The 22,267-nt window shown below is 46.5% G+C and overlaps 12 protein-coding genes across 12 annotated transcripts; 7 read left to right on the top strand and 5 right to left on the bottom strand.

Moving 5' to 3' along the window:
• Positions 1-104: 104 nt before the first annotated feature.
• On the top strand, positions 105-871 carry BJ212DRAFT_1311756 (uncharacterized protein; the record flags this gene model as incomplete). The annotated part of the gene is made up of 3 exons (XM_041334036.1): positions 105-577; positions 630-741; positions 819-871. A coding segment is annotated over exon 1 (186 nt), but the record flags the coding sequence as incomplete, so codon positions are not given.
• An 801-nt stretch (positions 872-1,672) lies between these two features.
• BJ212DRAFT_1311752 (uncharacterized protein) lies at positions 1,673-2,930 on the top strand (the record flags this gene model as incomplete). The annotated part of the gene is made up of 5 exons (XM_041334035.1): positions 1,673-1,792; positions 1,842-2,084; positions 2,135-2,325; positions 2,429-2,790; positions 2,847-2,930. Exons 2-5 carry the CDS (start codon positions 1,888-1,890, stop codon positions 2,928-2,930), a joined length of 834 nt encoding a protein of 277 aa, XP_041200206.1. The 5' UTR covers positions 1,673-1,792; positions 1,842-1,887.
• A 484-nt stretch (positions 2,931-3,414) lies between these two features.
• Positions 3,415-4,537, top strand: BJ212DRAFT_47801 (uncharacterized protein). The gene is made up of 3 exons (XM_041343302.1): positions 3,415-3,700; positions 3,758-4,022; positions 4,073-4,537. The coding sequence occupies exons 2-3, from the start codon at positions 3,870-3,872 to the stop codon at positions 4,253-4,255; spliced, it is 336 nt and encodes a 111-aa protein (XP_041200205.1). The 5' UTR covers positions 3,415-3,700; positions 3,758-3,869; the 3' UTR covers positions 4,256-4,537.
• Positions 4,538-5,311: 774 nt separating this feature from the next.
• Positions 5,312-6,366, top strand: BJ212DRAFT_1443441 (OTU-domain-containing protein; the record flags this gene model as incomplete). Its single annotated transcript, XM_041337829.1, has 5 exons — positions 5,312-5,572; positions 5,620-5,760; positions 5,810-6,164; positions 6,196-6,236; positions 6,295-6,366. The coding sequence occupies 5 exons, from the start codon at positions 5,312-5,314 to the stop codon at positions 6,364-6,366; spliced, it is 870 nt and encodes a 289-aa protein (XP_041200204.1).
• Positions 6,367-6,544: 178 nt separating this feature from the next.
• On the bottom strand, positions 6,545-9,137 carry BJ212DRAFT_1474509 (Adaptor protein complex beta subunit; the record flags this gene model as incomplete). Its single annotated transcript, XM_041339100.1, has 10 exons — positions 6,545-6,907; positions 6,962-7,267; positions 7,320-7,677; positions 7,728-7,941; positions 7,998-8,212; positions 8,264-8,628; positions 8,678-8,754; positions 8,803-8,865; positions 8,923-9,028; positions 9,084-9,137. The coding sequence occupies 10 exons, from the start codon at positions 9,135-9,137 to the stop codon at positions 6,545-6,547; spliced, it is 2,121 nt and encodes a 706-aa protein (XP_041200203.1).
• Positions 9,138-9,228: 91 nt separating this feature from the next.
• BJ212DRAFT_47567 (uncharacterized protein) lies at positions 9,229-10,711 on the top strand. Its single transcript, XM_041343296.1, has 6 exons — positions 9,229-9,645; positions 9,699-9,798; positions 9,849-9,877; positions 9,928-10,081; positions 10,136-10,376; positions 10,440-10,711. The coding sequence occupies exons 1-6, from the start codon at positions 9,311-9,313 to the stop codon at positions 10,586-10,588; spliced, it is 1,008 nt and encodes a 335-aa protein (XP_041200202.1). The 5' UTR covers positions 9,229-9,310; the 3' UTR covers positions 10,589-10,711.
• Positions 10,712-10,885: 174 nt separating this feature from the next.
• Positions 10,886-12,143, bottom strand: BJ212DRAFT_1443438 (uncharacterized protein; the record flags this gene model as incomplete). Its single annotated transcript, XM_041337828.1, has 7 exons — positions 10,886-11,162; positions 11,222-11,358; positions 11,408-11,477; positions 11,528-11,612; positions 11,663-11,723; positions 11,777-12,006; positions 12,059-12,143. 7 exons carry the CDS (start codon positions 12,141-12,143, stop codon positions 10,886-10,888), a joined length of 945 nt encoding a protein of 314 aa, XP_041200201.1.
• A 1,291-nt stretch (positions 12,144-13,434) lies between these two features.
• Positions 13,435-15,007, bottom strand: BJ212DRAFT_1311724 (uncharacterized protein). Its single transcript, XM_041334034.1, has 3 exons — positions 14,490-15,007; positions 14,198-14,335; positions 13,435-14,143 (listed from the first exon to the last, which is right to left on the bottom strand). Exons 1-3 carry the CDS (start codon positions 14,809-14,811, stop codon positions 13,635-13,637), a joined length of 969 nt encoding a protein of 322 aa, XP_041200200.1. The 5' UTR covers positions 14,812-15,007; the 3' UTR covers positions 13,435-13,634.
• Positions 15,008-15,053: 46 nt separating this feature from the next.
• On the top strand, positions 15,054-17,379 carry BJ212DRAFT_1421346 (sulfide-quinone oxidoreductase). Its single transcript, XM_041337632.1, has 10 exons — positions 15,054-15,349; positions 15,398-15,513; positions 15,573-15,580; positions 15,632-15,990; positions 16,037-16,569; positions 16,621-16,724; positions 16,782-16,803; positions 16,865-16,897; positions 16,962-17,292; positions 17,350-17,379. Exons 1-9 carry the CDS (start codon positions 15,226-15,228, stop codon positions 17,013-17,015), a joined length of 1,353 nt encoding a protein of 450 aa, XP_041200199.1. The 5' UTR covers positions 15,054-15,225; the 3' UTR covers positions 17,016-17,292; positions 17,350-17,379.
• Positions 17,380-17,421: 42 nt separating this feature from the next.
• BJ212DRAFT_1311719 (uncharacterized protein) lies at positions 17,422-17,968 on the bottom strand (the record flags this gene model as incomplete). Its single annotated transcript, XM_041334033.1, has 2 exons — positions 17,690-17,968; positions 17,422-17,632 (listed from the first exon to the last, which is right to left on the bottom strand). Exons 1-2 carry the CDS (start codon positions 17,887-17,889, stop codon positions 17,425-17,427), a joined length of 408 nt encoding a protein of 135 aa, XP_041200198.1. The 5' UTR covers positions 17,890-17,968.
• Positions 17,969-18,004: 36 nt separating this feature from the next.
• BJ212DRAFT_1256736 (uncharacterized protein) lies at positions 18,005-18,395 on the bottom strand (the record flags this gene model as incomplete). Its single annotated transcript, XM_041329810.1, has 2 exons — positions 18,005-18,232; positions 18,276-18,395. Coding segments are annotated over 2 exons (348 nt in total), but the record flags the coding sequence as incomplete, so codon positions are not given.
• A 1,906-nt stretch (positions 18,396-20,301) lies between these two features.
• Positions 20,302-21,369, top strand: BJ212DRAFT_1256638 (uncharacterized protein; the record flags this gene model as incomplete). The annotated part of the gene is made up of 1 exon (XM_041329804.1): positions 20,302-21,369. One exon carries the CDS (start codon positions 20,302-20,304, stop codon positions 21,367-21,369), a length of 1,068 nt encoding a protein of 355 aa, XP_041200196.1.
• Between the last annotated feature and the right edge of the window lie 898 nt (positions 21,370-22,267).

Raw genomic sequence — 22,267 nt, 5'->3', positions numbered from 1 at the left:
TCTGGTCGTCACATGTGAGTGTAAGGCACTAGTGTTCAATCGCTTCGGCAATAATAGTCTCCCTTGTTTAGAAAGAAGACGGTCGTTCTTTCTACTATTCTATAGTTTACTTCTATTCCCCCTCAGGGTCAATACATGTTTGCGACTATCTTCTTCTTGTCAAGGCCTGTCTAACTACTACAGGAGACTAGGCGCGCAATTCAATTGGTGATCAGCGAGAATGTCTCCCGAAACTCATTTACCACGCAAAACTGGTGTGCGAGGTACCTATATCGAGTTTGGAATGCATGGTATATTGCAAGGAAACTTTAAAAAATTAGAATCATTATGCATGTAAGTTACATATACATGGCGTACTGGCAAGGTCAATTTCAAAGTCTACAACAGGAATGGGCACAAGCTATCGAACACGGGAAGTCAGACCGCTCCTTCTGAGGAGGTGCCAAGGGCGGAGATACACGCTCTCTTTGTGCCGGCTGCACAATAATTCTTCAAATTTGTATCTGCCAGTCGCTGGTACAAGTTCCAGAGGAAGCCTAAACATCCTGTCCCTGGATTGGAGGAGGTGGACGCTCTGGTATATTGTTTACTGGCATGTATAACTGTGATGTGACTCCGCTCTCCCTCAGATGGCCGAGATTCAGAAGGACCCGGAACGTTGGCTGCTACACCGGAGAAAGGGGCAAGGATCCTCATCAGCAACGTCGGAGATGTTCAAAGCGGAGGCAGAAACCGTGTTTAGTACGTCCTGTGGTCTTGCAGTGTCAAACTCAGAATGTCCGTGATGTCGTCAATTGCCTGACAGTCTGAATGTACAGGCACCATTTTTGCTAGGAGGACCATACTTAACAACAGCTCCTATGCACTCGGGATACCAGACCTCTTCTGTGGATGAAATTGCCTACAAAGGGGATGTGTTGGGAAGGCGAGTGGTAATAATTATCTACTGTGCAGCTACAGTGTAGGCGTGCATTTGAGATCTGATACAGTACCTTTGTACAGTTTCGACCGTAGTAGGTGGTCACACCATATGATAATGCGAATCAACACTCCAGCGATAGGTGGTAGAGTGTTTTGTCTCCAGGAAACAAACAGGAAACGTACCAAAGTACCCGCTGACATATGCGTTCTAATTTTAGACCGCTTTGAGGCTGCTGCGTTCTGGTCATCGCCTGCGTGCGAACGGCTATGCTGCCCACTCCGCACAAAAATTCAACAAACAACTGACAGCATCGTCGAGACGAGGGAGACATCACAAACCTCGATTCACAAGGACTTGCATCTATATCAAATAGCACTCTGGACGCTGGTCAACACGAATTGGGCCGAAATGCAGTAAAAATGGAATTTGGCGATGATCTGGCGCGTCCTACGATGACGTTGTAGCTGCACAGAAATCGCGTACTTACGTCTGCATGTCCCTGAGCGATGTAAGTAAAGGTCTTTGCCAAGTCTTTGCGTCTGACAAATAGAGAGCCGATCCACATGACATGCTTCGGAATGGAGCCGATCTACATACTTCGGAATGGAGCCGATGTCCATAGGAATGGTATATAAACCAATCTACTTGGGAACGGTAAGGTCATCATTTGCTCCAGCTCTAGTAGCCCCCCACAGCCTGAAGTTGCACAGCTAAGGCATAATGGGCAAGCTCACCGTTTTCGGGTATCTTCGCGAGCAATGGACAGAGCTTCCGATCTCCGTTGCGGACGTCAGTGACCAGTCGCTGGTTGTGGTCGGTGCCAATGTCGGGCTCGGAAATGAAGCTGCTGTGCATTTAGCACAGCTGAAACCCAAGAGCCTGTTGATCACCAGCAGAGACGAAGTCAAGTGTGAACGATCAAAAGCAGGTATGCATGAACCCTCTGAAAGTTATCGGGTGATTTCATGGCTTGTATAGATGTGGAGACTCGGTCTGGCATGGCTGGTATCGAATCTTGGCCTCTTGAGCTGTGCTCGTTCGATTCAGTGCGTTCTTTTGTGGACAATTTTGAAGCGAAGGGCTGCACAGCCAATGTTCTCATTGCCAACGCCGGCATATCGACGATGAAGTACACGAAAACCCCAGATGGCTACGAAACTACGTGAGTGCTTTCCAATTAACGCCGTTGTTTTGCCTCGAGAATTTCGATAGATTTCAAGTGAATTACCTGTCGACCGCTCTGTTGAGCCTATTGATGCTGCCTCACCTCATCAAGACAGGGACTCCTGAACTTGCCTCAAGACTGGTTATTGTGTCTAGCGAGTTTCATTATTTAGCCAACAGACTAAAAGGGGCGGACAGATGGCCTAGTATCATCGAAACAATCAACGATGAGGCATATTGTACCTCTAGGCAGGTTTCATTAACGTCTTTTCCTGGAGCACTAATAACATGCAGCAGCGTAATGATAAACCGCTACTCCCTAACCAAGCGTGAGTAATAGAGTTGCATACATTATTGTGCTCACCACACCATCATGCGCAGTCCTCGAAGTGATGTTTATCCGTGAGTTGTCTTCCCGACTTCCCACACCAACTTTGGTCGCAGTTTCGGCGGTCAATCCTGGTTCTTGCCACTCCCGTCTTACGCGAGAAATCGAATCAAATCCACTCTTCAAGTCTGCCGTAAGAATCTACAAAGGGTTGGTGGCACGCACGACTGAGATGGGCAGTCGGACACTTATCCATGCGGCAATCGAGCCAGGTGAGAGGGAACGGCATGGGCACTACCTGTCGAGCTGCGAAGTTACCGAAGTGAGTGATTATACTCTCAGTGCGGAAGGACGGGAGGTTTCGAAGCGTTTGTGGGTACGTACCTGCTCGTATTTGACTACCATGATGTATGCTGATATCCGACCGAATAGTATGAGACCCTCGAGATCCTTGGAGACATCGATCCAAGAGTCAATACAATTGTGTCTGAGCACCTCATTCAGGATATAGCATGACTTGACTGTTATTCGTTGTAGACCGCCAACATATGTCGTGTTGGGTTCTGATCCGTGGAGCTCTGGGATAGAATTCAAGCTATCGTATGCCTACAGCAAGTGCTTGAGATAGCCTTTCGTGTATTTTGGCAGATAGACGCTCGTTATCGACGTTATTGTTGTGAGTCGTCTGCAGGCTGAGTTTGAATTATCTTCATTCACCGCTTTCACTGGCGTTGATACGGCCGGTCGCTCGCCTATTATCAGCTTCTTGCCCAGTATTTTAATCTGGGTGCCGAGTACTTGTTTACCAAACTAGCCGCTTGATTAGGAACCCCTCTCATCATGTCGAGCCTTATTCTACCCCCATTTGCCGTGCGGCAAATTGCACAGACATGAACGCCAATGAGCACCGATTGCTTCCAACTAATCAGCAGTACGTGATAACATGTGGGTTTCAGCGCTGACAGCTATGAGACTTATTAAAGGATCCAAGATCTTCTAAGGAAAACAACAGTTGATAAGGCGCCCACCTCCAGCTAATCAATGACGTATGACAACGAAACCAATGTTTTAATGTGGGCGCTTGTGGACACTTATTGATCCCGTGAGCGCGTGGGCCCTAAGTGGCGTACGTTGGCCAGAAAAATAATCGTATCATGACAACGTGCGGAGTATGCATTTTTCCTTACAACTGAGTCACAGAAAAAGGCAAGCAAGGAACGATTCATTCCATGTGGTTTGCCTACTCTGGGGACCAAGTCACAACACGGTCTAGTCATAACCCTTTGGTGAGCAAAAATCTTTTGCACTATTATCGTTTCATCCTCACTGATATTCAGTTCCAGTGTATATAAAGTTGGAAGATATTCATATTTTATCGTCCCTAATGACACGAGGGCTCGTCAAAAGTTATGAAATGTGGAATTCAGATGACAAGCTGGACCATGTTGTCATTGTATGGAAGGAGTGACGACTATTATCAATCCAAGCTTTCTGCAGTGGCCGCACCATTTGACCTCAACAGTCTTTCTGCCTCCGAATCCATCCCCATCCCTATGCATATTTTCAAGGGACCGTTGGCATCCATCTTTAACTGAATTACCTCCTGCAGTGCGGCTCCCACAGACTCTTTTCTAAAGCGTCCACTCATACTCCTGCAGGACTATGACACAGATAAGCCGGTCAAGCATGATTCCCGGACCCCTGGAGATAGTCTGGTCCATGAGGCCAAAGTTTTCGAAATCCTCAAGCGGCACCCTCACCCTAACATTTGCGTTTACCATGGATGTGTTCGTGACGGTGATCACATCACCGCCATATGTTTGAAAAATTATAGGACGTGACCTTATGGAAGCAGTTTGGGAAAGAGATCCCACCCTGAACCCTGCCGCGATTCTCGATGGTATTTCGAAAGGGCTCCATTTCCTGCATGAGACACTCGGTCCTGTGCACAGCGATATCAACCCCGCTAACATTATGCTTGACGACGCGGGAGATCCTGTAATAATTGATTTTGACTCATGCATACCGATTGGGGAGAAATGTTAGGGTTGCCTGGCGAAACGGGGACATTTGGCTGGACAATGGAGTCAATGCCGATCATCTCTCTTCCGGAAAATGATTTGCACGGCCTGACACAGATCGACGGGTTCATGAAGGGAAACTGTTCATAGATGTGAGCATTTGCATCATCTTCTGCGGTGTTGTTCATGACCGTCTGCATTCCTTTCCTTTAGATCATTCAGGGGAAAGAGAATCAACCTGAATACTACGATGTATGAGTCAGCGTTTGCGCAACAAAGGTCAGGGAGGTGGTGTTCTCCGACTCCCACGATTAGTGGGGGAGGATTCTGTCTGGAGGAAACATCATTTTCTCTGCAAAAAAATTATGGGAATATTATATCGATGAGTGGGAGTTGTGTAAGCTGAAATATTTTGAATTCGCGCCTGTATGTTTCTTTCGCCTGCGAATGCTTAGTTTATCTCGTGTATCCCAGGTGCTTCTATCGTCCGCCGCACCAAATTGCAGTTCTCGGCGCGATTTCCCTCCACCGTGACTTCATGGAGTCAGTGCGTGCATCATTTTTGGCAAAATTCATTCCTGAGATCTCGAAATTGCAACAACTGATGAAGTGGAATCATGAAATAAAAACAATGGTGGGCAAAGTTCCTTGAAAAAAGGTAAAATTACAGAGTTGAAACTTGAACGGATCAAGTCGCCGAGTCGGGATTCGGGTGTCAGCGGCGTAGCTACAATAAGATTAGATCCGTTATGTCCAATCCCTCTTTTGGTTTGGCATAGCTTGCATGGAGCAATTGATTTCGACGACCAAGTATTACTATCAGCAAGCTCCCCTCTTCTTATACTCGTAACGGTACCATAGTGTGACAAGGAACCTATGGCAGGCTCGAGAAAGAATAAAATTAAGAAGTTCGTCTCCCCATCACATAACAGCACGCCAGATCAGGCCCAAACCGAGGATAATAATGCACTCGTGGATGACCTGTTTGCGGAGCTTGACTCCCGGAATCAGACTGTACAACAAGAGTCAGCTACCGTGTTGCTGGAGATGCAACAAAATCAAGAGAATGCAGTTGGAGACAATGCTCGATCAGTCAAGAAAAAGCAGGATAGTAGGAGCCGACATGAAGCACGACAGGTGAATATTCCTTTGGGACCTTTCGTCAATCACACACTAACATTTAGCAGGCGAAAAAAGCAGCAGCCTTAGCTCAGAATTATGCACCTATTGATCCAGAGGCTGACGCAAGGCTGGGGAGAGAGGCAAAGGAAGAAGAGATATCAATCAAGGAGACATGCGACAAGCTTGGGGTCCAGATGCATGAGGCAAGATGTTCGTTAGTATCAATGAACCTCACCAAAAACTCGTCAACAGATACCACCAGATGGGCATTGTCTGTTCTCTGCAGTAGCGGACCAGCTAGCTATCCTTCATATACTTCCTCCCAATCAAGCCAACTACGTCACCGTCCGCGCTGCTGCATCGAACTTCATCTACACCCACCCAGATGACTTTCTACCTTTCCTACCATCTGCGTTTGGCGAAGATGGTGTTGGAGCAACAAGTGCAGGCTTCATGACCCCACAGCAATTTGAGCAGTACTGCATGACGATCAAGGACACCGGTGCTTGGGGTGGAGAACCAGAGATCCTGGCGCTCAGTCGAGTATATAATGTTCCCATACATGTTGTACAAGGCGGTGTCCCCCGGATCGTTGAGCATAACCCAGGTCCCGTCGCCTCGGCTGTTTTCTAAGGTAGCTCGTATCAGTTTCCATAGAAGAATGTATGGACTAGGGGAGGTATGTTTCCACGCTTCATCAAAGATGTGACATGCTGACTATCATGATCTTTCTTCAGCACTATAACTCTCTACGGCCCAAAACTACCATTTCACAAATGGCTGGCAAGATTCAGTCTGCGTTCTCTTGATTCACATACGGCGATCCTCCATTTATGTTTTGAAGGGGCGCGGAATACCCAATCAATCCTTGTTCACGTGTCAATATAGATGTGTAAACTAATTAAACAAAATGCAAAGTTGTTAGAATAGTAAGTCAGTCCAGATCACCACCACGACCCCCGCCCTCCACAGGTTGTGGTACATCCGTCACGTAACCACCAAACGCACCACCCAAGAAGCATATGGATCTGCAGCTTTGGTGACCGGGCCATCATCATCACCGTCCGGGTACCCCTCTCCGCTGTCGCCACCCGCCCCATCATCACCTTCAATATCTAGTAAATCCCGTTCATCACTCCGTGAAGATTCCATAATAGTCGGTAGAGGTACATTATCTGCTGCTTCACCGGGTTGTGATGGCCGCGTAGGTTCAACAGGACCAGGTCCTGATACACTGATGACCGTTGGTGGAAGTTGCGGTCGCGCTAGGGTAACGAGCACCGCCCTGGAGTTCGCGTTCAACGCAGGGCTGTCAATCAGTGCTCTACCCGCTGCATTTCGAATGAATGTCTGTGATCACATATATGAGTCGGAAGTGATGAATAAAGATGTCAGACGTGTCACCTCTGGATTCTTGTGATATATGCTTCCGAGTGTGCCAGTATGCAGTAAGAGTTGGTCAAGAGCCCCACGATCCATGCGATCTGAATCAGTCGTGATCGCAGGCTTTTCTGCAAGCACAATCTCTGCAGCCACGGCCGGATTCATCGCGAGCATACGCCAATACATGAAACCACGATCTCGCAAGTCAGGGTTATCAATATCTTCCGTCGCCCACTTTAATACTTTGTGAACAAGCGCTTTCGTAACCTCAGATTGCGACTTGTAAATGAAAAGCTTCACGACAGCTGTGAGAAGTGCGAGTTGGACCTGACAGAAGTATCTCAGAAAGTTTGGGAGGGAAACAGGAAGCTATACGCACCTCAGCTGGTTCATCCAGGAAACTGTACACAAGGTCATCCAGAAGTTCATCGGCGTTATCTATTTTGTCCGCGAATTGGCCCAATATCCATACCATGGCAGCTTTCGCCTCGGGTTCATCCAATGCATCAAGGTTCTCACAAAGTTTTGGAATAATACCCTCGTACTTTCCAGGGTACCTTCGGAAAATATCCTTGGTGACGATTACTGCTTCTTGGACGACATAAGTCACTTTTGTCTCGATGAGCTTGAGCAATGATTCTATGCACTTGTCTGCAGCAGGTTCCACTTTGATGGCGAGACGACCTATTGACCGGACAGCCTTCCGGACGAAATCAACGTCCACCTCAGAAGCATATCTGCGGCAGCTGTTTAGCGCACGTTGACGCAAGATAACATGTTAACACACTCTTCTAGCTCAGCTAGAACTTCTCGGGCATTTTCTTCCCGAGCAAGGCGGTACATTATCTCGAGCTTGGCAAGCTTGACATATATTGGATCATTGTATTTGCAGAAGAAGGCCTTGACATCGTTCTTGAGAACAGTAGGTCGCCGTTGAATGATCAACAAAATATTTCGAAGGGCAACGTATTGGACCTCAGGACCAGAAGAAAGTAATGTAACTTCAAGTACCTTCTGTTAGTTCCTGCAGTCCTAGGAAACTCGGAATCCCACTCACCAAGTGGAGGGCCCATTTTTCTGCAGATGTAGTCTATCAATCGACGATCACCTATGTAATTCATCAAGTACAGCAGAGCTTTGATGGTCGTCAACACCACAGCAGAATTGGCATGTTGTAATTGCACTATTACACGCTCAGCCATCATTTCGGCGTCTGCGTGCTGCTCTGGAACATAACGCAACAAAGAATCAAGGATATAAATTTGACCCCATCTTGAAAGCCATTCGTAAGTCTCTGTAGAGTAGAAAGGACTAGACACTCACTCAGAGCTCTCGCCTAATGCTCCGAGGAGTTTGTTCGCAATGGTCAAGTTGAGCTTGAATATGACGCCGTCTTGACGATCTCCGATTTCCGATAATGCCGCCACAGCGTTTGCAACCACAGTTGCGTTCTCATCAATTAACATGTCTCTTAGAAGTTCGACGAAGCCTTTACGTTCGGCTTTACGAGGGTCAGCAGTATAGACCTTCGCTACACATATCGCAGCAGTCTTGCGAACATATGGGTCACGATCTTTGAGACAATGTCGTAGTTGATCACCGAGTGCTTCTGTGACCACAGGTATGGGAATATAGGACATTGTTCGGATTGCGAGTGCTCGTATGAGAGGGTTACGATCGCTACAGTCCTATAGCACATTAGAGAATGAGCCTGTACGGCAAATATGAACTCAATACCTGTAGGAAACTAGGAATGACGAGGTGTATCTGATCTGGTTTCGAGCGCCCATAGCTGACGAGGAAAAGGTATACCACTGTAGCGGCATCAGCATGATATTGACTATAAGGACATGCCTACCCACTCTTCTTAATCTCTAACAACGGGGTTCCAATGCATTGAATTACGTCGTGAAATAGAGGTGACACTGGGGTATATGTCGCATATGTATGAGCGAGTGATACCGTGAATCTTGAATACTCACTGTCATTGCCCATCGTGATGTTTGCCACAATCTTCTTCAGGACGGTCTTTCGTTTCTGGTACTTCTTATCCTTTGCCTCCGCGGCTTGCAGCTCAGCGCGGAACTCCTACATGATCAAGTTCGTCACCGAGTTCCAGTCGACCCGTCTGAGAGTGTCGCACCTCGATCTTTCCGCGCTGGAAGAACTTGGCATCTTGACCCTGTTGCGTGGACATCGCAAACTGGTCCTCAGTGGATGAAAGAATAGAGAACCCGAAGTAGTATTTACTACTTTGTTAACGTCAACTTTCCTACGTATGTGTACGTAATACTGTCAATCACATTTTGCTTCCGGTAACTGCAGATGGCCCTAACTTCTGAGGACTCTGTCAAACTATCCTAGCTCGAAATGAATGCACGACGCGTGCGCAGTTGTGCTCCAACAGTTACCTCTTTCTCAGAAAGGGGTTCCCTCGAGAATTCCTTGCACTCTACTGTTGACGGCATTCTCAAAGATCTGAAAGCATGTTCACGTCGGTTGCAAGCCGCTCTCGCCAGCTACCAGGACGAAATGCAGGTGCTCGAAAGGCTTTACTACAGAAGCAAAAATCAGCATCGAGCGGCTTTGTTCTTCAAACGTATCTCGGAGATCAGACGTTATGGCTGGCGACTGCTAGAAGTAAATATGACCGAGGATGTGCATCTCCTTAGAGCATCGTTTTATGGTGCTACCGTTGTTCAGAGGTGTGATATTTCATTTGGCTTGCGAATGCGATGAGGCGATCGAGCATTTACAGCGAAAAACTGATGAGAGGGTCTTGGAATCATATCCCAAGTTGGTCATATGTATCTTTCATCACTGAGAGGTTTAAGGCGTATTCTTGCCTGATACTCAAAGTGAGTGAGCAGATATTACTGTATGTAGCCCTAATAATGGCTGTTCACAGACATCTGAACGAGTTCGAGAAGCTTATTAGTAAGTCACTGGCAATCTGTGCATCTTTAATTGCTTAATGCTTGGTAAAGCCATTTTTCCCTTGCAATGCAGTCTGGTGCATTCATTCAACTAATTGTACTATTTGCTGGACTTGCTTCAAGAATGGCGACTTTGCTGACTGAAATGAGTGATTGTGTCCGAGGCTGCGAGGCTACCTGTGATCGAGTACTGAGTGCTATCGACGTAAATTGGTCTATTTCTACCAGTTGTTGTTTGATTCTAACTGTGATCTCCTAGCCGACCCACAAACCGAGTTTCATAGCTGGATCGAGGACTTCCAAGACGTCGGAACATTTTTTGTCTCGTCAGAGTGACCAGCCAACTCCTACCATTAATCCGGATATTCCTCTGGAGGACTTTGGTTCCGCTGTTTCTAGAGAGGAGACGCTTGACCTACCATCATCCACATCGGTCGATGCTAGGGCCGTTATAAGAAAAGCTAGGAGCATAAACTCTGATTCCTTGCAAGCTGCAGTCGGTACGTTGCCATCTCCCTCACGACGTGCCTGCAACATTGCATCTAATCAGTCGGAGCCATCAGTGGTAGAAAAAGTTACTGTTACCACATCGTCCACTCGAAAAGACAAAACTGTGACAAAGCGGAAGATATCATCTACTCCTGCCGACCAAGGGCGATCGAAGAAGGCCAGGGAGAAACAAGATGAAATTGACGATATATTCGGCTTTTAGCTGAACTTCATTTCTCATGATATTCAGAAGATATCGTTCGACTCTACTTGGATTCCAGCTTCTCTATAACTACATCCATTGCTGTGTCTCTACGCAAGCTAATGCAAAGATAGCAGAGCTAAGTATGGTTCAAAACAAAACGCAGCGCCTGGCTGGTGAAAAAAAGTTCACAATGAACAGCATCACTCTAGTTGGTACGAAGTGTATTAGCGTAAGAGGACGAACAGTCTGCCAAATGAGAACAAATAATAGAAGTTAGAAAGATGGCCAACTTCACGTTCAACCACTATAGGACGTTCATAGGACAAACGCAAGGGAGGCGACAACAACGCTGACGAGAATGCTTGGTGAACCGAGGCTCCCAGCACCACCTGTCGAGGCTGGTGAGGGGCTGCTGCCAGTAGCCCCTGCAGTCGGTGATCCTGAAGTGGGGGACCCAGAAGATGTGGAGGAATTGGTGGCAGCGGTGGTAATGTCGTTTGGAACTATGAGTGGTGTGGTTCCTGCGCTAGACAGGTCGACACCGTCTGCTGACAACACTTCCGGGTTGGCGGCCAAGAAGGTTCGCGTATACCTTGTGCAAGATGCGTAAGCGTCATGTCAGGCGGCACGGGAGAAAAATTAAGAGCTTACATCACATTTTCGAGCATATATTGGTAGGACGATGGAGGCATGCCACTCATGTCGATGTTTCCACCCCAATTGCCAGCCATGGTATTGTTCGCCGTCACCATATTTGTGTACTGAATCATTGCGGTCATGTTCGAGCTCTGGCGACAATTGAGATTAGGAAATCAAAAAAATATAGTCAGTGCTCACGTTTGAAGCCATGACAGGCATCATGCTGGAGACCGTTCCATTGCTACCCATTAGAGCATTGGGAGGGTTTCTGAGACCATGAGTTAGATAACTGTCACGTCAAACAAGAAAGAATCATACATGATACCGAACATTCCTTTCTGACAGTGTCCAGGAACTCCACAGTAGTAGAATGTTGTATTGGTGTCGTTGACCTTTTGGGTGACTAAGATGCTGGTCAGTCTCTCCATCAAATTTCTGGCTCCAGACACGTACAAACGAAGCTCCTATTCTGCACCCCAGAAGCAAATGGCATGTCCGAAGTTTTATTACAAATCTAAAAAGCGTCTAAGATATTGATTCGAAATCGATATTCATGAACAGACTTACCGCCAGTTCGGATGACTTTGTAACAGTGTGTGTGTTGGCATTCCAGACAAATGCGACGGTATCACCAACAGATGCATTGATGGCAAAAGGCACATATCGCAGAACGCCCTGGGTAGGAGCAACAATAACGGTGTGTGTGCAACCAGAACCACCCGCTGCAGTAGTCGTGGCGGGGGGAGCGGACCACGTAGATGATGCCATCGTAGGAGCGGCATAAGATGCAGCACACACTGACCAGAGGTATTAGCATGTTGTTGCTGCCCAAAATTCGCGCAAACTCACTCTGCATGCAGCTCTGATAACCTGAGCCACCGTCACTACCTCCAGAACTGCCTGAGCCGTACATGGGTGTAGAGTAGGTGAACATAGGCGTGGAGTAGGTGGACGTGGAGTAGGTGTACATTGGTGTGGAGTAGGTGTTCATAGCAGTCGACGTGGCATCGGGTGTTGAAGTTGTCGCTACGCTGCCCATGCTACTGGAGTCACCCATGTTGGCCATACTGCTACAGTCGCTCACGACAGAACTTGTGGACATTGTCATGGACGTCTGCGTGCCACCCATACCACCATAATCTTCCATGGTAGATGTCGCCATCGTCATGCTCGTGTCCATATAACCCCCGCCTTGCTGTGAATCACCTTGTGGGCTTCCCTGTGAATCGCCATATGAACCTCCTTCGGAGCGAGGGGTGACCATAGCGCCCATGGCAGGTGTGGTCCTCGAGGTAGCACTGTCATTCGAATGAGAAAAATCTTAAACAAGGAAAAAAAACACATACGCAGGTGATTCATGCCGGGGGGAGTTATCAAGTTGAGGAACAGCCCCTGCTATGGTGGCGCATATCGCTGCAGCGCTTAGAAGAGGCGCAATAAAGACCATTTTGAAAACTGAAAAAAAAAATCCTTGTTCAAAGACTACTGGCGACTGAGCGCACGTAGTGCTCCCTCTAGGAGTAGCGAAGTCCTGCTCTATCAAAGAGAGTGATCTGCACCAGAAGCAGGGCTTAGCTCAAGCTGCAAAGAAAAATCACGGACGAACCCCGAAGTGTGCGAGCCGAGAGTCAACTCGACTAAGACAACAGAAAGGAGAAGGAGGGTCGATGAAGAGGTCGAAAAGGTAAAGAGACCTGACAGTCAGGGGTCGAGGTTTAAGTAGGACTGTCTCGCCCTTGTGTCAGAACTTACCATAGCGACTCGAACTCGGGGTGGACAATTCTCGATCGAAGATCGTCCGTTGTCGACGGGGTGGAACCTGGTGGAACTGGCTATTTCCGCCCTGTAACTGGAGTCACTTGAGAGATCTTACGTGCAAGAACAGACTATGAGTTTTCTGGCTAATCCACAGTACAGTCTCTATCCACGATGAGCTGGTCCTTGAACATTTAGCTGGTAAATCTTACTTCGAAGTCCTGAATGCAAGGAAGGTAGTTAAACATTGCTCAGCAGATCTTGTCTTCGTCACCTGAAAAATTGGTTAGCGGAGTTGTCTCGGTGTCAACTGGTCTCTCTGGAAACGGCACGCTACAGTACGAGCAGCGGAACGGTGTGGAGCTTATCTTCATCGCAACCAAGGTCTCATAATTTTGTCAGACTTGTGAATTTCCAATAACAAGTCACGTCAGTTTTGTAGGTATTCGATTTGGAACGTCGGAACTCACCAATAATAAAGATAAGATAAAATCTAGGTGTTCAAACGAATCCATATATTCGACCGTCAAGTCAACTAAGTCTAAAACACCCGTACATACATGTATGACACCCAAGTTACACAGGATATTTAAAAAATGTTTATCCATACGTGTCTGAGCGCTCATAGAAACTTACTTCAGGACTGAGAAAGACTGGTATGCCAACTGAATCAGAATGCGCCTGGCTTTGACGGCTGAGCCGACAGTACGGGTCGTCTGGTAGGAGAAGACAATACGCCCTGCTGACTGTCATTATGACGTGCATCCACGTTGGTATAAGTTCGTGATGGAGAGCAGGACGAGCTCTCCGACTTGGATGAAACGTGCCGCACACCCAAATCAGCACGCTTTGCGTCCCTGAATGCCTTCAGGCGATCCGCGGCCTTTGATGAACCTGTCTTTTCTGGGGAAGTGAGGACATGGGATGTGGTGTGTGAATGGTTTGTTCGTGGTGCAAGAGAGGCCGTGTCGTCATAGACATGACGGAGCGCTGGAGGGTACAGAGATTGGGCGTGAGATGCTGCACCTCTTGGCGACTCTCTGAAGCGAGAACTGAGAGATGGTTTCCGTTCACGCTCGTCAAAGAGCCAGTCAGGAAGATCTGAAGGGTGACGGGCTTTTGCAAGATGATAAGCTTTCATTACGCGGATCAAATGCGAGTCACGTCCAGGAGCCGTTTCTATGATAGAAAACTTAGCAAGACCACAAAGGGTAACGATTGATGTACACCCACCTTCGTCGTCTGAGGCGAGGATCCTTGAATACCATGCTTTATTGACATTGACTGTCAAGACACTGGCAGCCGCAGCGACACGATTCCATATACTATCACCATTTTCCAATATTGAAAAATATCTACCATGCTGGGGGTCTGAGATTACAGTATAAACAGAAGAGTGAAATATGAAACTGTGAATCGCGAACCTTCATGTTGATCCGAATCGGTCTTGAATGACTTATCAGGTCTATTGGATTTGTCTGGCGGCTCAAAACAATCCCCAAGCTAGTGGACGAAGATAATTGACTATTCATTCTCCCCTGGAATGAGAAGGATGAAGTAGATGATTCGGAACCGGCCGAAGTGCTTGAGTCGCGGCTGCCTGCAGGTACTTTGGAGCGAGAATCAAAAGTGGTTCCTATAGTACGAGGCCCAGAGCGAGTGGATACCCGGGAGACATGGACGGCCCTATGAGGGCGTAACGAACGAGTAGTAGTGAACGAAATGGGCTGGCTCTGGTTTCGCGAGTGACCTTCCACGAAAGGCGCGTCTCTCTTGAGACGAGTGCATGCGGGGGAACTTGGCAGGCCGAGCTTTCCAGCCTGGAGGGGAGGACGGTTCGATTGCATGGACGACCAGCGTGTGAGTGATGTATGGAACGAAAAGATAAAGAGATTAAAAGGATGTTAATGTACAGTATCCAGTCCAGCTGGATGAAACGTAAATAAGAATAAGGAGCGTTGTTGGTCGACTTCAAGTAGTGTTGTCGACAGAAAGCGCTTACATAATAGTGAATAGTAAGCATGTCTGACATTGAAATCGAATTTGATTGCTGAGCACTCTCTCGGCGAGTCTTTCAAAATCAATTAATTGAAACACCCCTAGCTGTATAGTGTCACCGACAAGTAAGAAGTGCTCGAGGAGAGATCAATTATGTAATTACTTTCTTGTGATACCAGGCACCGATGTCGCAAGACCTTCTACATCAGTGTGGCCTGGAATCAAAATATTCATAACTTGCGCCTCGTTGTTTCACTACCATCATGTCAAATATGTTATCTGCGTATCGGCGTGTAGCAGGTCCACGTGCTCGACAAACTCTCGCTCTAGCTAGGTATGCCAGTACGAGCACCAAGGAAAAGTTTCGAGTGCTTGTTATCGGAGCAGGTGCGTACAATTGATGGAATTCTTTGATTAACGTTGACGAATCTTCAGGTTCTGGTGGGTTGACTGTTGCCAACCAGATATACAACCGCTTCAAGGCTGCTGGAAAGCCTTTGAATGCAGGAGATGTGGTGGTCCTTGATGCAGCAGACTATCACTACTATCAAGTAAGCGCTCAGAATCAGTAACATACTCATGCTACTTTTTGATGGCTCCTCCTTTCAAGCCTGGCTGGTGACGGTTTTTATCCATAGACTGTGATACGACACCTGACGTATCCTCCAGGACTTTGGTGGGTGCTGGTCTTGGCCGCAAAACAGATTTCAGACGACCGCTCGCGTCCCTATTCCCGCCACATATCATGCACATTGCAGAGAATGTCAAGTCATTCTACCCGGAATCCTCGTCAGTTACGACAACCTCAGGTCGGACAATTTCATATGATTCGCTTGTAGTGGCAGCAGGTTTGAAGATAAACTGGGACGGCATCGCTGGCTTGCCCCAGGCTCTCGCTGATCCTTCCTCTGGTGTTTCATCAATATACTCCTATGATACTTGCGACAAAGTATGGAACGACGTAGATGCTCTTAGATCCGGAAATGCTATTTTTACACAACCTGCAGGTGTCATTAAATGTGCAGGAGGTAAGTCAAATTTCTCTGTGTATGGTGGCTGCTTACCGTCTTTTAGCTCCGCAGAAAATCATGTGGATGGCCTGGGACAGATACCAGAAATCTGGGCGTGGAAATAACATCAAAATCGACTTCATGACTGGCATGCCAACCATGTTTAGCGTCAAGAAGTATTCGGATGCCCTAAACGCCCTGCGCATCGAGCGGGGTATCGGAGCAGAGTTCCAACATAACTTAATTTCCATCGATGCGTCGAACAGGAAAGCAACTTTCAAGAAGGCTGACGGTTCGACTGTGGATCGTGATTTCACCCTCCTGCATGTCACACCGCCGATGGGACCGCTAGACTTCATCAAAGGATCGCCCATCGCTGATCCAGCGGGCTGGGTAGAAGTCGATCAGGCAACTCTCAGACATGTCAAGCCCGAGTTCGGAAACATATTTGCCTTGGGTGATTGCTCCTCCCTACCCACTAGCAAAACGGTTGCCGCCATTACATCCCAAGCCCCTGTCTTAACGGAGAATTTGTTTTCGGTTATGGACACCGGCAAAGTGAGCAGTGCCAAGTACGATGGCTATACCAGTTGTCCGGTCCGTCTACCTCCTAATAACACTGTCCACTTGACCAAATTTCAACTTTAGCTTTTGACGGGATATGGGGAATTGATGCTAGCCGAGTTCAAGTATGAACTTGTGCCCAAAGAGAGTTTTGCCAATTACCTGGGCGATCAAACAAAACGGAGAAGGTTTGTCCCTTGTGATTCCCACTTGCGTCATTGCATTGAACCCGCCACATCGCTCAGATTATTCTATCACTTCAAAAAGGTACGGAGTACAATTGGAGTTGTAGCTTCTAAAATAGGCTTATTGTCTGTGCCATTCTTAGGACCTTTTTCCTTGGGCATACTGGAACCGTATGGTGAGTCTTTGAAACAGTTCGTACGGGGCTATCGGAGTATCTTATGCTGCGCCGTACGCCACAGGTTGACGGAAAATGGTTCGGCCCCTCAGGACCATTCCGTCCCAAGTTTGTGTAATAATGACGTTGAGGCACCTGATGTTCCCACGTACCGGGCCTAATTAGACGTGACAGCGGGCCCTGATGGCAGGTCTTAGTAGACCGGTTTCTAGCTGTACACACCCAAATGAATAATTATTCAATACTGAAGGGCCTTGGGGGGTGAATGGATAGTACTTGGCACTATGAGGGGCTCGGCTACTGTGACCCGTGTGCCTGCTGCCATATTTAGATGCCGGCGGCACCGGGCATAGCCGCTGTCGATGTCGGAACCTTTGTGCTCGCTGTGCTCAATGGTGAGCTCATGTATCTCATCGAAATGAACACAAATTTAGAGCGGACTTTTGCAATAGGTAGCCAATAGTTGTATACATTGTTTTCAGTCAAATAACAAGCCTTTCAGTGCTAAGCTATCATGAATTATACAATTAAACTTCTTCCTCACTGGTGTCATCTTTGTCTGTTGTCTCCACAAATTCTGCACTCTTTGGAGCTTGCATAGATGATCCCAATGCTTGTACTTGCTTCCTCAGACATGTGTTCTCCTTGCCATTGCCCTTGCATTTGCATGGCACACCTGCATCACCATGCTTCTTGTGTGGCTTGCCAATGACCTCCCCTTTCTTGCAGTGTGCAGTGAGTTGGGAACTGTACTCGTCTCATTGATGTGGAGACATTCTGAACCAACAGCAGGAGCCATCCTTCAATGCATCATGGATTTTCTGGAGGGCACTGAGATCATTTAAGCTGGTCAGGGACTGGAATGGTATGCCCTCAGGCCAACCTCTGACATTGATCCCAAGCCTCTCCTTGATAGCAATATTGAAGTTTGCATAGTTGATTTGAACATCACGCCTTTTAGCTATAGTCCCTAAAAACCTTACAGTTAGCATTTATTTTGATACAATGAAGGGGGGGAATGCACTTAAACCTGAATTAAGGAGATGAGTGCAAACACATTGTATATTCTGCACTGTCTTGTATTTGTCAATGTCTACTGTGAATATATTAGCATAAGTATCCAGTAAAAAAGTGAAGTAACACACTTTGGCCTGCCATACACACCCATTGTTCCAATTTCCTTGCAATTTCATCAGCCTCCATTTGGAGGACATCCTCCCAAAAGTCCATGACATTGTCCATCCCAAACCATGTTGCCTGAGCAGTATCATACACATGTCCATGAGAGGCAAAGAGACATGCATAAATTCCAGTTTGAACAGCAAGAGCATTGAGCTATGAATTTGTCAGGTATTAGAAAGTGGTGTAACACACCTACCATCCTAAAAACATTATCTAAGGTGGATTGAGTATCATGGGCTGCCACTGTGTTGTTTTCATGAACACTTATATTCTGCAGGGCATGGTGCTCATTAAGTTGGTTGATGTATTCTTGCTGATGTTACAATCATGTGCACCCCTATTCATTTTCTTTCTTTCTTTACCTTGTATTACATCATGAGCTGCATGATGCCACCGCTAGACTTATCTCTGACTCATTCTTGTATTACATCATGATTACTGCTGCCATCACTAGATGACTCATCACTTATTGCTTATGTGTCCTTTCTTATCTCCTTATCTCTGACTCATCATCAATCCCATGCCTGCCCTAAAGTAACTACGATTCACTATATATAGTTGATGATGTGTCCTGTAGTTCTTCACTTTAATCTACTAGGTTTTCACCTGAACATTCCTTCGCTTAGGACCTCCAATCCTAAGTCATCTGAACTGATATTCAAGCTGGAGACACTCTCTTTGTCTTGTCTTACGACCCTTGCATTTGCAAGGTCTTGACTTAACTTCAGCCATTGCTCTTATCAAGCTGCTGTTGTTACAATAATCCTAGTTCATAACAGCTGATCCTTGGGTGATAGGTTCTGCAAAGTCTCATCATCATTCACCATTTCTTGAATCTTGTCAAGTGTATGTTTTGCCCTGTGAGGACAATCTATTTTGTTTATATGAGTATCATACATGATGAATTTAAAAACACAAAAACCAACCTGTGTTGACTTCCTGGGTTTTTGTGTGCATCAGAGCATTGGCGAGTTGCACATTACAATGCCCCTTGTAGTGCTTTTTGCCTCCAATGTGTTTGTTGACCTTGTCTTGAGTGATGTCATGTTTGAGCATAATAGCCTCAATCTTCTCATTCTGCTCTGCAAGTAGCAATTGAATTGTGGCAGTGAGTACATTGTCAGCTTCCCTCCATTGTTCTGATGAAATCTTGCAGGAAGCTCTTTGTGTGTTGGCTTATGCCTTCTGTGTAGCATTAAGTGGGGCCTGAGATGTTAGCACAGGTCAGCTTGGATTCCTCACAGCCCAGGATGAATTATTTGCATCTGCAGGTATGTCAGTTTTCCTGGTCTCCATGTGCAACTCAACAAGTACTTCCTCATGGTTATTTTGCTGGGCTGGCTGGCTAGACTCATGATCTGCTGCACTGATCTGGTCAGACACTGGATCAGGGGTCCCAAAGGCAAGAGCCTTGCACCAAGAGTCAGTCAGCCTCTTCCATAGCTTAGTCAGCCAGTAGCACAGCTAGCTTGCACATAGCTTACACAATCATCATCTCACTCACTCATCAGCTCTGCTCTAGGCTTAGGCTGCTGGCCCCTGCTCCAATGTGGTGAACAGAGAATATTTGAACTTGCCAAATCTTATCACCTTAGCATTTGTCTCAGCTTGCAGTCTCAGTTGCACCTCAGTAAAACAAAAAGCCTCAGCCATACTAGACAGCACATTTGGTTGCAAGTTAGAGCACCAGAAGACAATGTGCTCGCCAACAAGTACATATCAAACAAAAGCCCCCATTTACGTCATGTTATGCCAGAAGGCTAAGCTAGACAGCAGGTGTCCATAAAAGACACCTGCACAATACAAAAAAGGACTGTATCAGGCTGTCATTTTACATGGACCACTATCAGAAACTGATGAAACATAGCTTAAGGTGCAGAAAAGCCGATGGACAAGCAACAACAGAAAAAGATTTAAAGAAAGCAGGCTTGTGGAAAGCAAACTCATCAACAGCAACCTCTGAAGTGTCCTCCCCACTTGATATATCAGAAGAACACTCCCATAGTTCATCGCTTATCTCACTCAGTAGCATTGAGGAACACAACATCATCTCATTCCCAGAACTCAATGTCCCAGTCATAGACTTAGAGCTACCCAAACTCTACATAGAGCCACTACTATGCTACACAAAAATAAAAGCACTCAGATCTACCTCAATAATCCCTGACTATGACCTTGACATATTCTTTGCACTTGCACAACAGAAGAACATGCCAACAGAAATGCCAAAAATCTTTCATAGAGATGGATGCAAGTCAAAGAACCCAATGGACTTCCTCAAGTCATTCAACCAGGCCATGAGACAACAGTCTATCACCATGCTCACAGACAAGATAGAAGCATTTGGTAATTATCTAGGGACAGGGTCAGATGCAGAGATATGGTTTAAAGTGCTCACAGCAAGTTCAAAAGCAACCTGGGCAGCATTTGTAGTCAAATTTGAAGTTCAATGGCTGCCAATTATAGTCACAGAGAAGACTAAGGCAGAGTTCAAAAGGGAACTGATGGAACACCTCTTGTCAGACACAGATGTGGGAACAAAGACCACACTGTACAACAGAGAGTGCTGGATGCATGAAGCCTGGGTGACCAAGGCATTGCAGCTGGCTAATAGAGCAGGGATTGCAGCAAGCACTTCAATAATTTGGCAGGTCAGAGGGCAACTGCCAAGCATCATCAAAGATCTGTTAAAGGCTGATGAGTATGTGGATTGGGCTGCATTCACAATGGAGGTCAAAGGACTCAAGGGCAATAGATTCCTAGAGAAGAAGGAGCAGTATAACAGACAAGAATATGAAGTCAATGTGCTATGTGTAGATGTTGTGTGCTTACAACAGTGCAATCCTACACAGAACTCACTTGTAGCACTCCAGAACCAGCTCTTGCAAATGTCCATCAACCCTATGAAAGCACCAAACACACCCTTAGGCAATAGCACTGTTTTATGCATGCCTACCTCCCAAATGAACCAATACCAGCAGCCCACATTCACCCATCAGCCAGTAACATCCCCCCAATTGCTCATGATCAAGGAAGACCTTAAGAATGCAATACAGCAACTTGTCTTATCATTTATACACTACCTAGACACTCTAGCAGGTCAGGCAGCATACACAGTACAGATTGCACAATGGAACACAAAGTGGGGAGAGCACACAAGGGTCACACAGGAGACAGGATACTCCCTAAAGCCAGGGACCACAGTCATTGCCTCAAGCAAGTGCTTCAATTGTGGAACTCATGGATACAACGGTCAGAACTGTGTACTACCAGCAAACCATGCAGAATGACTCTCCTGCAAAGAGGCTGCTTGGAGAGCAATTGTGAATAAAGTGTTAGGTCTGTTCAATCAAGCAACAGTTACCCCAATATCACTCGTTACCAACCAGACCCTGGAGTACACTGCAGCCTGGATCAAAGAGATATCAGAGCAGGATGAGGGAAAAGCCAGCAGGTCAGCATAGAAAGAAGCACTATGCTGACCCGAAATACCAAAAGTACTCTAGCTAGAGCGCCTGTCCTCACACACAAAGAGATGTACTCAGCAGGGCACATAACAACAATTAAGGACCAGATGGACCATGAAGAAGCAGTACTATTCATACATTCCATCTCACTAGAAGGGCCACAAGGGGAAGCAGTAATAATCTGAGGGTTGTTTGAGAGTCCCTTCAGTGACAAACTCCATATTATATAGGTCACCCGACCCACATAATATCCCATATAAGATGGGCCAGCAGACTATGGGCTGATGTTATGTATATCCTTGATGTTGATGGGTGGGCCAGGAGGGATATTATTTCCAATGGGGATGGGTGAGCCCATCTATGCCAATGTTATAAATATCCTCAACAATGGCAGATGGGCCAGGAGAAATATTATTACTGATGGAGATGGGTGAGCCCATCTGGGCAATATGTAGAGTAGGATAGACATATATTATAGACAGCTGGGCTAAAGAGAGATATATGGCAGATATTATTATATAGATGGGTGGGCCAATGGGGTGGTGAAATATTTATTATATATACAGGTGGGCCAATGGGGTGGTGAAATATTTATTATATATATGGGTGGGCCAAGGTGGGGGCATATTACATAGACAGGTGGGCCCAGATACATATCATGTAGACATATGGGCCAAGGTATTGGTATACTATATGGACATATGAGCAATGCTGTTGCACT

The sequence above is a fragment of the Suillus subaureus genome (assembly GCF_016647635.1).
Source record: "Suillus subaureus strain MN1 chromosome Unknown BJ212scaffold_1, whole genome shotgun sequence".
Taxonomy (NCBI): domain Eukaryota; kingdom Fungi; phylum Basidiomycota; class Agaricomycetes; order Boletales; family Suillaceae; genus Suillus; species Suillus subaureus.
Note: the sequence above shows the minus strand (reverse complement) of the source record. Positions and strands in the feature narration are given on the sequence as shown.